Here is a 14,982-nt window from a genome sequence, read left to right as displayed (position 1 = left end):
AACTATTAAAGGAACTGCTATATAAGATGTATGTTAAGGAAACAGAGCTGTCGAGTCATCCAGCCACAGTCACTTTAAAAATCCTAGTGTGGAGAAACCTCTCCCTCCAGACACCCCTGCCCACAGGTGGTTAGCACCCTGGCGTTGGCAGAAAGCACAGATGATACTAAGCTTTATATGTACTGTGGTTTTCTGCACACATCCTCAAAGGGAATGCTCTGCCCACATTTAGGAAGCGATCCTTGCTCTCTGGCCCTGGCTTTTGCCATTGTGTCTGATTGGTCACAGCAAAATTTGCACAAATCTCGTTTCTTCTCCCCAGTTTCACAGGTAAAAGATTCATGCTTACTGCTGATCTTAAATTGCTGTATACATTTTGTTTTCTTATCAAGTCACGAATTTTTACCTTTTTTGAAACAGTCCTTTTATTGATTTCTTTGGCATATTAGGAAGAAAAAACAGGCATCACTGCTGTTGGAATACATTAAGTACAATAAAATTAACTTGAGCATAAATACTGGTGTTAAGAAATAGTCTATAACCACACTGGCTCCTAAATGACTGGGGGTCAATAGTTCCAACTTATACCTCTCAAGTTTATTATGTTTTTCATTTAATTTTTTGAGGGGATCATAGCCAAAGAAAATAAAATAGAACGGTCAGTGTATGTTGGCTTGTATAGATACATAGACTATAGGTGTTGAGTTGGGATCTTTGACCATCATCTTTGGATCAGCCCCTGTCTAAACTGTTTCCTTCATTGTTGTTATTTGTGTGCTAATTCATGCATTTGTGCACTCATTCATTTAATAATCGGTGCCTTCTATTGGCCAGTTCTTGCCTAGTTACTACATACAGTATAAATCTTGACTGAAACCAAGTTCTCCTTTACAGAGCTGCTATTCTTGTGGGAGCAGTAACATTTGTTTCTATAAGAAAGTGATAATAAGATTATATGCTTAATGTCACTTTGGGCTTTATAACAACTTCAAGCTTGACCTTTACAGTACTTGGTATCTTTCCCATCAGTGGTACACATTTAGATTGGAAATCTTGGAGAAAGAAGGATTAATATAGACTGGAGATACGGAGTTTATTCGGGAGATGATGGCGAGTGTTAAAGAGATTAACAGTTTAGGTCTAAATATATGAATAAGGTTGACACCTAGAAAAATGACACAGTAGTAATGCAGATTCTTTCAAGTTTTGAATACCAAGAAAATATGACTCAAAGGAACTTTGGAAGTGCAGAGTAAAGATGGATTTTTTTTTTTTTTTTTTTGGTGGTTTTTCAAGATAGGGTTCCTCTGTGTTAGCCTTGGTTTGGCTATCCTGGACTCACTTTGTAGACCGGGCTGGCCTTGAACTCACAGCCATCTGTCTGCCTCTGCCTCCCGAGTGCTGGGATTAAAGGTGTGTGCCACAATGCCTGATTGTAAAGATGGACTTTTATGTCAGATAATACTACCTTAAAGACAGAGGAGAAGAATGTGATGGTGAAGAGCCTTTGGGAAAAACAGAGGTGGTGAAGGTAGGGTATGGACTTGGCGTTTTGGTGGTTAAAGCCGACTGGACTTAGAATGGAAAGACTTAGAACGGTTTTGAGATCTTTTTAAAAAAATTTATGTCTTTCATTGTATGAGTGCTTTATGTGTATGGCCGATTGCCACATGTGTGCCTGGTCCACGTGGAGTTCTGAAGAGGGCATCAGATCCTGTGCAACAGGAGTCACAGGAGGCTGTGAGCCACTGTGTGAGTGCTCAAGTCGAATCCGGCCCCTCTGCAAGAGTAGCCAGTGCTCTTAGCCACTGAGCCATCTCTCCAGTTCTGGTTTTGAAATATTTCGTTCTGCTAATTAACTGTGGGCCTTGAGAAATTTGAGTTCTTTCTGCCTTTTTAGGAAACACCAATTCACAAAGTTAACAAATACAAGGATTTTTTTTTTAAGGAACAGCTAGATATTGTCCATATAAAGTTACTGTGTAAAATATTTTATAAATATTCATAATTAGTGCTGCAATTACTAATAGGTAATTGCTGCTACATTCCCCCAGTGTGATACAATTACCAAATGGAATGTTTTCTGGGCCTGCCTGTCCTTACTAGATGCCAGGACCTCATCTGGGAGGTGTAAAATGACTTAACAGGTGTTTGAATTCATTAGCCAATTATGTACAACTCTTCATTTCCTCATACTATCTGGTTTCTTCCAGAACAATATAGAATAGAGCATAATTTGTATTCCCTTTACCATATCAGTTGGATGGCCTGCATTTGTTTCCATTGTTGAAATCACGTGTTGATTTAAAATGTGGGACATAGGAACAAAAATGGATTTTGAAAATATGATCCATTCTGTAAAATTTCTGGCATGTTTACTTAGTAGCTAATAGCTATCACGGAAACTGATACAAGAATAAATTCTCCTGCTAGTATTGTTTGGGTTATGAGCAGTATATTTAGTTATTTTAATGATCATAATTGGAATTTATAGTACAATGTTAATGCTTTTCATTCTTTGTTCCTGTTTGACTTGATCTTGACATGAATTACACAAAATGTTTGTACTTCTGAATACTGTTGAAGTGAAGGTGCCCAGCAAGGCATGGCACAGAGGACCTGGAAACCAAGGGTTTCAAACAACAGTGCATTTAAATAAATAGGTTCCACCAAGGTCTTAAAAATCTCATTCCTTCCACTCTGCCTTCCCCTTTGCTCAATCCAAACTAACTGCGTGTCAGTCATGTACCTGGCAACACTTCATGCTTGTCTCTCAGCAGGGTGCGAAGGGCTATGAGCCAGTCAAAAATGATTGGCAGTTCAGTCAGGGAGAGTCCATTAAACCACTATGGTTAAGGCATACAGGATTCCCATTAGACACATGCTTTCTGGATTTAGTCCAGTGATAATAATCTATTAAAACAAGTTGTCCAATCTCATGAGTTAACTTGAAAAGAGAAGTAGATGTGGGGCGATTTGCAAAACGTTTGCACGTGTAAGTTCAGTTTATTTAATTTTAAATAATTAGGGCATGACAATGATTAGTGCTAATTGGAGCTGTGTCAGGCTGAAAGAATTATCCAAATATGTTTTGAGCATTAACGAAACTTACTCAGTAAATCTCATTTAACTCTGGGGCTTTTAATTGGTAATATTAAAAAAAAAAAATCAAAGGTATACATCTTAATGAAGAAATAGTGTTTTAACTCAATCTGAAATCACTTGAAATCTAGTACTATAATGGGAGCTACAAAGGCATGATTAAAAAGAAAGGGCCATTAAAACCCTTGCTATTAATCTAAGAACTATTTAATAAGTGCATAATTCTCTTTTTAGTTAATCTGAAGTAATGAAGCTTCTGGATTGCACTGAAGTCTTAGTTAAATAGTGGTCAGAGTGCCAACAGTCATAAGAATTTCGTAGTTTTCAAGTTTACGGTTACTGAATCTTCCGGGGAAGTTGCCAGTGAATTTTGTGAACATTAACATTTCCATATTAGAACTTTTGAAATGAATATATAATGAAAACAAAATTTCACTTCGGAAAAGTGAAGGAAAAGAATTGGCTGTATGGCACTTACAGGAACACTCCATCCACTGAGTGGCTACCAGGAATAGGCTCCAAAACCATGTATTGCCAAGTTGCCTCTGGTCAAAACCTACATTCCTGGAGATGCTATCGGAATGTAACTTGAATGTCAAATGTTTTATGTTTTTATTTGTATCCAAACATCTGGCTCATTGCCACGTGGTGACTTTATTAGTATTTACTACTCCTCTGTAACATGAAATACACACCTACTTTATATGGTTAGGGCATGTAACGTGTAGCTTACCATGCATGCTTAGTTCTGACTAAAAAAAGCAGACATCGAAGTGAATGTCTATGATGGGAGAATTTTATTTTATTTATTTATAATATGAATCTTATCCTCTATGATGACTATTTTACTCTTTGAAAAGCTCATCTTCAGAATAACAAGATGCCTAGGGCTGGAAGATACTGACCCTTTCCTGGAAATTATAGTTTATTCTTTTCCCCTATCATCCATGCCGAGACCTCGTTTTTGTTTTTAAGGCATTTTCTGAAGTGACTAGCTAGGGCACTGTAAGTTTATATCTCAGTCCCTTGCTGCTTCCAATACATTTTTAATATCAGGAAACAAACCAAATAGTTCAATCTTGTTTTTTTTTTTTTTCCCCTGAACTAGTTCTGGTTACCAGTAACTTCTTTTCGTCCACTGATGTACTTGAAGATTCACCATAACCCTCGATGTTTTTCTGTATTGTCCCCCTGGGCCTGGGGAACAGGTGGCAGCCCATGCCTTGCCTCATCGCTAGCATCGCCTGTCCTCAGTAGTCTGGGGTGACTTTCAGTGATTCCCCAGTGTGCTATGAATGACTGTTGGTGACAGTGCTCCACCAAGTGCCATAGCAGTGTGCGGGCAACTTCTCAGTTGGTCAAATTATTGTCGACTGGGAGGATGATAAAACAGATGCTTTCGCACGTGGAAACCTTTCAGAAACTCACAAGGCCTTAGTTGCCTCAATCAAGAAAACCGGTCTTCCATCATAAACTGACGTTTCGAGAATATACATAAGATGTTTAAAATGTGTCTAAATGAAAGCCTGCATTTTTATCTGTAAGGAACAGCAAATCCACTTGCCCATTAGATATTGAATTACTCTATCTTTAGCGGAAGACAAAATGGACTTATAGCATCGTCACATGAAAAAGCAAAACAAGGAGAAGAGATAGATGGTTCAGCGGTTAAGAGCACTGACTGCTCTTCCACAGGACCCAGGTTCAATTACCAGCACCCACATGGCAGCTCACAACTGTCTATAACTCCAAGATCTGACACCCTCACACAGACATAGATGCAGGAAAAACACCAATGCACATCAAATAAAAAATAAACTATTAAAAAAAAAAAAAAGAACACTGATCAGGTAGCTAGGCATATTCAGTAGTATTTATATGTGTAAAATATTCTTTTGCATATGGTATCTTTTGTATTTTTATAGGAAAACTCCCACACTCATTAAGTAGCTGTCTATTATGATATCTTTGAGAGAAGAGAGCTGTATGGCAGCCTCCCCACTGAGTTAAGTCTCATTATAATTTGTCTCTTTATGTTTGCAAAATGCTAGGCTCCCATGCTTACCTCATTAATGAGACTGGAACGCATCTCATAATGGGGGTAGTTTGTGGCACGAAAGCCACACAGAGTCTTAAAAAAAATGTTGCAGTTTAATTCACTTGCGCAGGAAATGCCTTTGCAAGGGGTTTCCCGGTTGAGAGGAGATAGAGGTTCCTTTCCCAAATTCAATTACTGTCAGCTCTTTTAATTTTTTTATTATTATTTCCCCTTTAGTTATATGTTAAATATACAGAAAGGGATTTAACACAACCCAAAAATGTTTCACGACTTTTAAAAGAAATGTCTTTGCTTTAGTTTGAAACATCTCTTTCTGTTAACGTCTCTTAGGCGACAGAGGCTATTTTCTTCATAAAGGCCGGATTGTTTCGCAGCTAACCTGATTTGACCATAGCGCACTGCCTGGTGGGAAGTCCTACATCTCTTATTTAAAGCTAAACAAGATTACTCAAGAGGCTGACATTCAGAAGCTTGCTATCCGTGCAGCGGGTTAGGGGCTGCGGCACACCCACGCACTTCCACTAATTGAACTTTTTGGGTACTTCAGCTGCAAAATAGCTCGCTGCCGAAGGGCCTCGCCATGGGTACGCAAGAAATTGCTAACCGCTTGATTTCCCCACGTTAGCCTAATGAGGAAGAATGGGTCACCATGCCAACGAAAACACCATAGCGATAGGGTTAGAAGCATCTTTCTCCCTCGATGTTTCCCTCCGATTTAGGGTCCTGTAATACACTGCAAATCCCGTGGCAAGTTGAAATACGAACTAAAATCATTGACATCCTGTATGCTACATGTAAAGAGCTGTGGTCATTGAGACCGAATCCCACTTAACTCCTTCAGGAAGCGGTCAAGACGTTAGCGCAGTGTTAATTTATAGTTAATTCTTTTCCTTCGGTGTCAGCTTTTAGATGATGCTGTAACAAAGCCTGCCTATATAATTTTATTTGGCTTTCAAGAGCTTTAATTTTTATAAGCACACACACACACATATATATGTATGTATTAGAGTAGGCACAAGTTTTACCTCCCTCCAATAGATAAAATAGTGTTAAAATGTCTGTGATTTATTCAGCTCTCCTCTCCCCGCCTCCCACCCTTTTAAATCTACCACCCCAGAGGTGTTTCTCCACACCGCATAGGAGAAAACATTGCATTTGTTTGCCATAGCTTCATGGTCTTGGTCATGGCTGTTTTTGAAACTTTGCTTTCGGTAACATAGCTTTGAAGATTCCTAGTTAGCTACTGTGCAGACTTTGTCATCATTTTGAGTTTGTCTTTTAAAACCAAGTTAGATTGCTTTGACTATTGAGAGGAAAAAAAAAAATTATTCTTAAACTGACAGTTTCATTACATGTTATCAAGGACATATGCTTCCAGCAAGATGTCACCATTGGAGCTGCCTTTGATCATCTGGGAAGAGACTGCTTTTTCAGGTTTCTCAACCGTAAAGAGTTTTCCTTCCAATACCCCAATTTTGATACTGTTCTGGGAAGGAAGTCGTTTATGCGTAGGACACGTTTTAAGTTGTGGGTGAGAATTATCCCTCCCTTCTTTGGAGGTCCAGCATGCATACAGATTATGTAGAGTCCCTTCACAAAGCAGATCATTGATCAAAGCACAGTGTAGACTCGTGATATTTTACACTTTGTGTTCTTATAACCTGATGCCGTTTCACATCTTTTTGTCCAGATTACTTCAGCTGAGTTCCTTCCCACCCTTGACATCAGGTGTTGCTCTGTGTATGTGTTGACCCCTGGTTGCTCTGAGCTAGAATATTTGCTGTTCTAGCTCTGGAGTCAGTCCACATTTCAGAAAAGCTCTGATTCTTTTTCTTAGGAATTTATATTAGGAGGAAAGATCTGGATACAAGGTAAAAGTTACTTAACATGTGAATAAATAAAAATCTTACATGAGAGTTTAAGTAAAAAGATTAATAAGCACCCCAATTGTGATGCTACATGATCCTCTCTAGTATTTTTTCTCTACAACTTTTTCTATTCTAAGTGAAATGATCATTGTTACCTCTAGTATCAAGTGTATAGATAACAGTTATGAGGGATTTCAAATGGGCTAATAGTTTGATTACAATTGAAATAATAAAAAAGAGGACTAGGGAGATGGCTCAATGGTAAAGTGTTTGCTGTGTGGGCATGAGAACCTGACTTTGAATTCCTAGTTATAAAATCTGGGCATGGTAACACACGCCTATAATCTTTGTTCAGAGCAACAAACAGGAGGATCCCAGAGGCTTACTGGCCATCTACTTTATCCAATCAGTAAGTTCCAAGATAGTGACTCACTGTCTCAAAAATAAGCTATACAGCCATAGAGGATGACACTAGATGTCCAACTTGGACCATACCATGCACACATACACACACTTTACTAAGTCAAATATGTATACTGTTAGGCTTTACTTAGAAAACCATGTTCCGTTAAATTAGATACCTTATGTATGCTTTGATATTTAGATTCTTAGGTCCACTGTCTCCTTTATGAAAACTTTGTTTAATGAATAATGCTCTATGAATTGTAGTAGGCGAATCGCAATCCATAAGTGATCACATTGAATTCTAATCTTTCACTGATATACTAATGACTTGTGTTCGTTGTTGAATTCAATGGGTGTTTAGAGCCAGAATAAACAAATGCTGTTGTAATTTTTAAAAAGTGTCTTATCACCCCAATCTTCAAATTCTTTCATCACAAAATCTGAGATCAGCTTTTTACTTTCTTTACATCTTTTAGAATACCAGACATAAAAATTATTTCATCTTATCTGTTTCTTGTTGTGTAGGAAAAAAAGATTTCTAAGCTTAGATAGCAGTATTTATAAGGGAAACCCATTTTTAGAAATAGTGAAACAGACTATTTTCCCAGACCACTTGATTATATCAAAACTTTGATTAACCACAAAAATACGTTCTATGTGGAAATCGTTCCCAATTATACTTTTGGACATGTATTCTTTCTTGTCACATGCTCAAGCTATTGTTGGTTTATATTTATGCTTTGAGGTAAAGATCCAGCGAGGTTTATTTGGGGCATGGGGAGAGCTAAGAGAAATTCTGTATTCTTCGTCAAAGGAAAGCTGTGGCTGCAGTAATGAGTGGTGGATACAAAATAGATGGTGTACAGTTTGTTATGTCTGTAGACTCTTTACTCTGTCAGAGCTTTCAGGAACTGATTTTTATCTACTTTATTCTTAGAACCACTATCATTGCCAGGAGCTTAATTTGGAATTAAATGAGCCTTATGCTTAAGTAATTTATTCTCATTAGTTTGCCAAAAATAAGTCTCATGATGGGTGTAATACTCCAAGGCAGAATGTTTACATTTTTGTTTCATTGAGATTTACATATTTCTTTTCATTTTATCTATGTCCCTGAAAACCTGAGATCCGAAGCCCCTATGGAATCTGGGCTCTTCTAGTACAGTTTTCCAGGAACCACAGGGGGAGCTGTGTTAGATGGATTAGTTGCATCTTGCTTCTCGCCCCTCCCCTTTTCTGAAAGAGGGTGGGAAAAACGGTACACCACAGGGCTCCACCACAAGTTCCAAGCATCAATTACCATTGCAAGGTCTCCTTATTAGCTTTCCTTTGTACTACAGGTGATAGGTGATCATTTTGATGTTTTGATATAAGTTGCCCATAAGTATTAAACTGTGCCTTTGCTTTTTAATTTATTTAGTGTGTCAGTAAAGTGGAAAAGTTGTCAACTATAAACCTTATGTTCCTGGCTTATTTCCATTGCATAATTTTTCTGTATCTTGGTAGTTTCTGGAAAATTCTTCTACAACTTTCACATTACAAGTATGGCGACTAGAGTGATTTTTTTTTTTCCCTTGTCAATTTAGAGAATAAGTTTTCAGAGGGAGCAAGAACATACTTGAACTTATTAAAGACTGAGACTCCGTGTAGTAGATCTATGTCATTTTGTGAGCAAATGCGTGAGTTAAAACTTGAGGAAAACCTGAGCTGGTGCAAACTGTATGTGAGTTGGCTTTGTGTAAACACCCATTGGTTTCCTCATGTTTACTTGTAGCTTACAGTGGATTTGTATCAAGGGAAAAAGTGTTGCTGTGAAACATTTGAATCTGGTTTACATGGAGATGGGGGAAGTGGGCAGAGAGGGGTAGGGGCAGATCCAGACAGAGAGAGAGAGACCCAGAGGAACACAGACAGTAAGCCTGCTTACCAGGAGATGTAAGGCAACAGTTCTGTGTGTAGCGACAGTCAAGGTTTTGGATAATGGTGCCTTAATCTCAAGCGGAGATCATTTTCTTTATGAGCCTTCCTGGGAGACACTGGAGGTCAGGATTCAGCGTAACAAAATTTAAAATGTTGAAATAAAGATAAGTAAAGAATGACCTCTACAGGTTTGAGGGCTAGTGTTAATTATTTATCTCAGTGCCTGCAAATCTCAGGCTCTAGGATTCATAGATGTTTCAGTTTGAGTGAATCAGATGTAAAGCTATTGAAAATGTACCTCCAAGCCTTTGTATATTGTCCTTATTGAATGTTCTTGTCAACTTAAGGGGGCTTCTGCAAAAACTCATGGTAAGCATGGCAAAGTAATTATAGATATTAGTAGAACATGGAAAATTAGAGTAGACATGATGCCTTTGCCTTTAATCTCAACAGGTATGTTGTCAGTCCAAGGCTTGCCTGGTCTGTTTAGCAAGTTTGAGGCCAATCAGGACTACAGGACCCTGTGACCTCTCCCTCCCCAAATTAAAAAAAAAAAAAACAAAAAACAAAGATATTTTAATGGGGGAACAAATGTAAATTAGAACTGTTCTAATAACTATAATAAACAAAGTAATAAAGTGTAGAACCTAGCATGTAAGATACCTGTTTCAGTAGCCAGAGTGCAGATTGTTGGCATTGTTTGAATATTTACAAAAGGCAAGTTTTGAATCCAGTAAGCATAAATATAGGCATCCAGTTCTGGTTAAGCCTGGTGTTACTGCATCTGTTTTTATTGCAGTACCTTTCTCTATAGCCCAGTTCTAGAGCCAGGCTAAGTGACTACCAGCACGTGAGTGGGGCTATGTACACAACTTGTATTTGGCCATGAAGAATAAGGCAAATATGTCAATTGTTTAGAAAATACATGATACTAACGTAATTAAGATTCAGACAAAGTTTTGAAAAAGTTTTTTTTTTTTGTTTCCTGTGTGGCCTTTATATAATATTCATATTTCGCAACATGACTTTCACTAGCCATGCTGCTATTTTTTGTCTTCACTACCATGTAGTAATTTATATTGATTATGTTCACACATACATTGGACATTAATTTTTTAAATCTTAATTGCCACATAGCTTAAAATCATAAGGGCAGACTATCCTTTATTACTATGCTGCTAAGTTCAAGTTTTAGAAATTATTAGTTTTTTGACTTTATGAGACATTGCACTATTGTTGTTGCACTTAAGGCTATACATTTTTAATTAGTTTAGATGTAACGAATACATATTACCAACTATAGAGGGAACAAATTGTTAGTTTTTCCTATATGTTTTCAAAATTTCCACCAGTGATATATAGTAACTTTTACTCAACCTGTTTTATTACCCTTCTAACATAATTTCAATGGCATTTATATCCAGTTCTTATTTTTTTTAACTTTGTTTGGGGTATACAATTTCATTGTAATTTCTTAAATAATGGGCTTATTAGCCTTTACAATATCTTGTGATTCCAATTGGAAGCACCTTAATATTAACCTACTCATTCAGTGTCCTTTTAATAGTGTCACTTAATCCCCCATTTTCAGACCTTACTATTGCGTTCAAATGAGTGTATCAGAACATGAGGCTGTGATATCTACTCATCCCACTTCCTCTACTGCCTCTTCTGGAATTAGCTTGTTAGATGTCACCACATATTTTGGCTTGCCTTATTTATTTTAGAGATGTATTTATGTATGTGAGTGTTTGTATGTACATGTGCACATCGGAAGATATCGTTTGTGAGTTGTCATGTGGGAACTGGAAATTGAACTCAGGACCTCTGGAAGAAAACCCAGTGCTCTTAACCACTGAGCCATCTCTCCAGCACTATTATATTTATTTATATTTATTTTTAATTTGTGCTGGCGACTGAGCTCAGGGCCATGTGCTTGCTCAGAAAACATACTACTGCCAAAATACATCACCACCCTTGATGCCCCACTGAGAGACTCTGTTTCACCCTGACTGATTTTGTATGTTATTACTGCCGGTGACAGTGTGGGTCAGCCGTTGATTGCCTACTTTATAATTTGAGCAAGGATATTTAAGACGGTGCCCTTGGAACTTCCATGGATGTGGCTAAAGGCCTCAGTGCCTTTAGACCTGAGCTTTCCTTATGAAATGTAAATTATAAAATAAAAGGAGAAAGTAGTTAGGTGACTGCTGCATCTCACATAGTACCAAATACTGTAGAAGGGTTCTTTCCCTTGGACCCAACACTGTCAGGTAAATACACTAGCTTCATTTTACAGAGGGCAGAACTTGGATGTTTTGGTCATTAGTATTTGGAAGGGGAAAGGGAAAAGGAAATGATATTTACCCAAAGTTATACACAAATTAGTATTTTACTCACCTGTTTTTAGATGAAAGTCTCCCTATGCCCATTTAAAAAGAGATGCAAATGAAGTCGTGATTTAAGTGCCCCTTGAAAAATATATCTCAGCTCGGAATGGTAAATGAGATGTTCCCATGTTGCAGTGATGATGACGACGTTGACTTTTCTCCCTCTCTTTCCCTTTCAGAGGAAGAACTTGTCTCTTTTTCTCAGCATTAGCTTGTTAACTCTCTGGGGGACCAGCCTTTTGGGTGTCCGGCTCTACTGGATGGGAAACAAACCGCCAAGCTTTTCTAACTCTGACAACCCGGCAGCTGACTCTGACAGCCTCCTGGCTCGAACACTCACCTTCTTCTATTTACCCACCAAGAACCTCTGGCTGTTGCTCTGCCCGAACACCCTGAGCTTTGATTGGTCCATGGATGCCGTGCCTCTTATCAAAACAGTTTGTGATTGGAGAAACCTGCACACCGTGGCCTTCTATTCTGGACTTCTCCTCCTTGCGTACTGTGGTTTGAGGAATCCAACCTTGGAAGGGGAGTGCAATGGGAAAGCTGTGACAAATGGCAAGCAGAATGCAAACGGCCACAGCTGCCACTCAGACCCGGAGTACCAGAACTTGGAAATTAAGCCCAGCTTTGCATCCAAAGTAGAGAATGGAATTAAAAATAGTGTATCGCAGAGAACTCAGCTCCCTTCCACCGAGAACATTGTTATTCTGTCCTTATCTTTGTTGATAATCCCTTTTATTCCTGCCACGAACCTATTTTTCTATGTCGGCTTTGTCATTGCAGAACGGGTCTTATATATTCCCAGTATGGGCTTCTGCCTCTTGATCACAGTGGGTGCCAGAGCCCTTTATGTCAAAGTACAAAAGAGGTTCCTCAAGAGCTTGGTTTTCTATGCTACAGCCATGTTAATTGTCTTCTATGGACTCAAGACTGCGATCAGGAACGGAGACTGGCAGAATGAAGAAATGCTGTATAGGTCAGGGATAAAAGTAAATCCAGCCAAAGGTAATACATTATTTTTATATTTTTTTAACCTGGGCACGTCACACTTTCGGCCTCCTTACAGCGTCGTTTCTTGCCTTAAAAACACAATGCTACAGATGAGATCCTGTTATGTGAAACCTGTACCTCCATCCTTATTTTTGTAGAGATGTGCATTAAAACCAGTTGAGACACATAGGCAGCATTCCGTGTGTGCAGTAGGAAACTTAGTCCCTTGTGTTCCTATGATACAGGAAACCTAGGACTTGTATTGCCTGGAAATAAACACCATCATAAGAATTTGGAAGGATGCTTACCATCTGCGTTTTAAAATATGAATGATACTTACCTCTTTCCTTGTAGAATGCTGGTCAGTTTATTCACCTAAATACATACTCTATGCATTGTTTGTGAAGCTCTTCCTGAGATACCATAAGAATTCAATTGTGACTTAGGTATAGGTGTGAGCAATGTAAGGTTTGTTCAACACGCTCAGGGCTGCCAAGCAGTTAGTCCATTCTTAATTTCAGATTTCTTAATTAAGTGGAAATTTTTTTTCTAAAGAATAAGAATATGGATTGTAATTTTTTACTGCTTTTAGTGTAGAAAAATTATTTTAGCCAATCTCAAAGTTGATAGATATAGCAGAATCCAGCTTTTGTTAAAACACAAAATAACCCAAAAGCTGTTACTACAGTTTAGACCAATTAGATAGTTGTGGAAACAAGAGAAAAATGAAATAAGGTATATTTTTAGTGCAGAAATACATAAAAATAAATGGTGCCTGATAGTCTTCTTCTTCTTCTTCTTCTTTTTTTTTTTTTTTTTTTTTTTTTTGTCTAAGTAATTTCTTACTTAGCCTTTTAAGGTAAAGCTATTTGTATGCATTTGAACTTGGATCTTTCTTCTCTTTCTGACATACTTTGCATCAAGATCCAAATACCAGAGGGGCAAAACGCTTCCAAATGAGCAAGAAATCACTTACTCATAGATTGGGATAAGTTTCCATAGGTCAAGATTCTGAGAAGTGACTTTGGCACCCTTGTCCTTTTATTCCAATGCGAGGCAGGAAAGAGTTCGTTGAGTGCATGCAAGATTCTGTGTGCCGGGGAGTGAGTTCTGTTTATAATTTTTTAGTAAGTTTCAGGGATTATTTATGAAGCAGTTGTTTAGTTTGTTTGTATGTACAAATGCCTACATGTATTTATGTGCACTGTGTGCATCTTTGGTGAGTGCAGAGGCTAGAAGTGGGCACTGGGGTCCCTGGAATTGGAGCTATAGACAGATGTGATCTGCCTCATGTGTGCTGAACCTAGATCTTCTGCAAGTGAGTGCTCTTAGCTGCGGATCTCTCTCTCTCTCTCTCTCTCTCTCTCTCTCTCTCTCTCTCTCTCTCTCTCTCCCTCCCTCCCTCCCTCCCTCCCTCCCTCTCTCTCTCTTTCTCCAACCTGCATGCACAGGTTCTTAGTGAGAATTGATGAACGAATTGAACTAGTTTATGCCATCTGATTCTTCAGTTCCCTTTGAAAAAAAAAATCACGGTCATGTGGCTTTTGTTTTTCAAGACAAGCTTTCTCTGTGTAACTTTGGCTGTCCTGGAATCACTTTATAGGCCAGATGGGCACCAACAAATAGGGACTCACCTGCCTCTGCCTCCCTGAGTGCTGAGATTAAAGGTCTGCGCTGCCACGCCTTCCTCCTCATGTGTGTTTTTTTCTAAGTAGTGGATAGTGCTTAAACCCAAGACTTGCTAAAACATTGCAGTTTTTACAGAATGCTTTTGAGCCAGTTTTTCTTCGGTGGCCCATACAAATGTAGAGCAAGTCTACGTTGCCAGTTTATCTTTCTGTCACTTCAAACTGATGCATGGAAGGAATTAGAACACTGACTCACAATGTTGGTTTAGGGATTTATTAAAATTTTTTTGGCTAAATTTCATGCTAAGCCTCTGTTACAGAGGGCTCGGATAAGAGGTGTTTCGGGAAGAAGATAGAGGCGGTATTCTTTCATGTGGCAGTCTCAATATGTGCAGCTCGGAACTGATAAAATGGCGCCATGGCTTCTCGGGATCCCCGTTGCTCATTTGTTCCCATGCCATTTCAATGGGTCATGCTGTCCATGTGGGCCAAGATGGCTTCTTATCACATCAGCACTTCAGCTGCCAGGAAAGGGGAGAGGAGGGGCAGAATGTGGGTGTACCCATTCTCTCTGAGATATATTGGAGAAATTGTATATACTGTATTTGCCCAGAGAT

At 38.6% G+C, this 14,982-nt stretch overlaps 1 protein-coding gene across 2 annotated transcripts in view; it reads left to right on the top strand.

Annotated features, from left to right (window-relative positions):
• Tmtc2 (transmembrane O-mannosyltransferase targeting cadherins 2) overlaps nucleotides 1-14,982 on the top strand; it is a 383,935-nt gene that overhangs the window by 187,865 nt on the left and 181,088 nt on the right. For both annotated transcript variants that reach the window (XM_051139933.1, XM_051139935.1), the window contains exon 3: nucleotides 11,924-12,752. In XM_051139933.1, coding sequence (XP_050995890.1) covers nucleotides 11,924-12,752 — 829 coding nt within the window. The remainder of the gene's footprint in view (nucleotides 1-11,923; nucleotides 12,753-14,982) is intronic.

This window comes from Acomys russatus, chromosome 31 (assembly GCF_903995435.1).
Source record: "Acomys russatus chromosome 31, mAcoRus1.1, whole genome shotgun sequence".
NCBI classification, from domain to species: Eukaryota; Metazoa; Chordata; class Mammalia; order Rodentia; family Muridae; genus Acomys; species Acomys russatus.
Note: the sequence above shows the minus strand (reverse complement) of the source record. Positions and strands in the feature narration are given on the sequence as shown.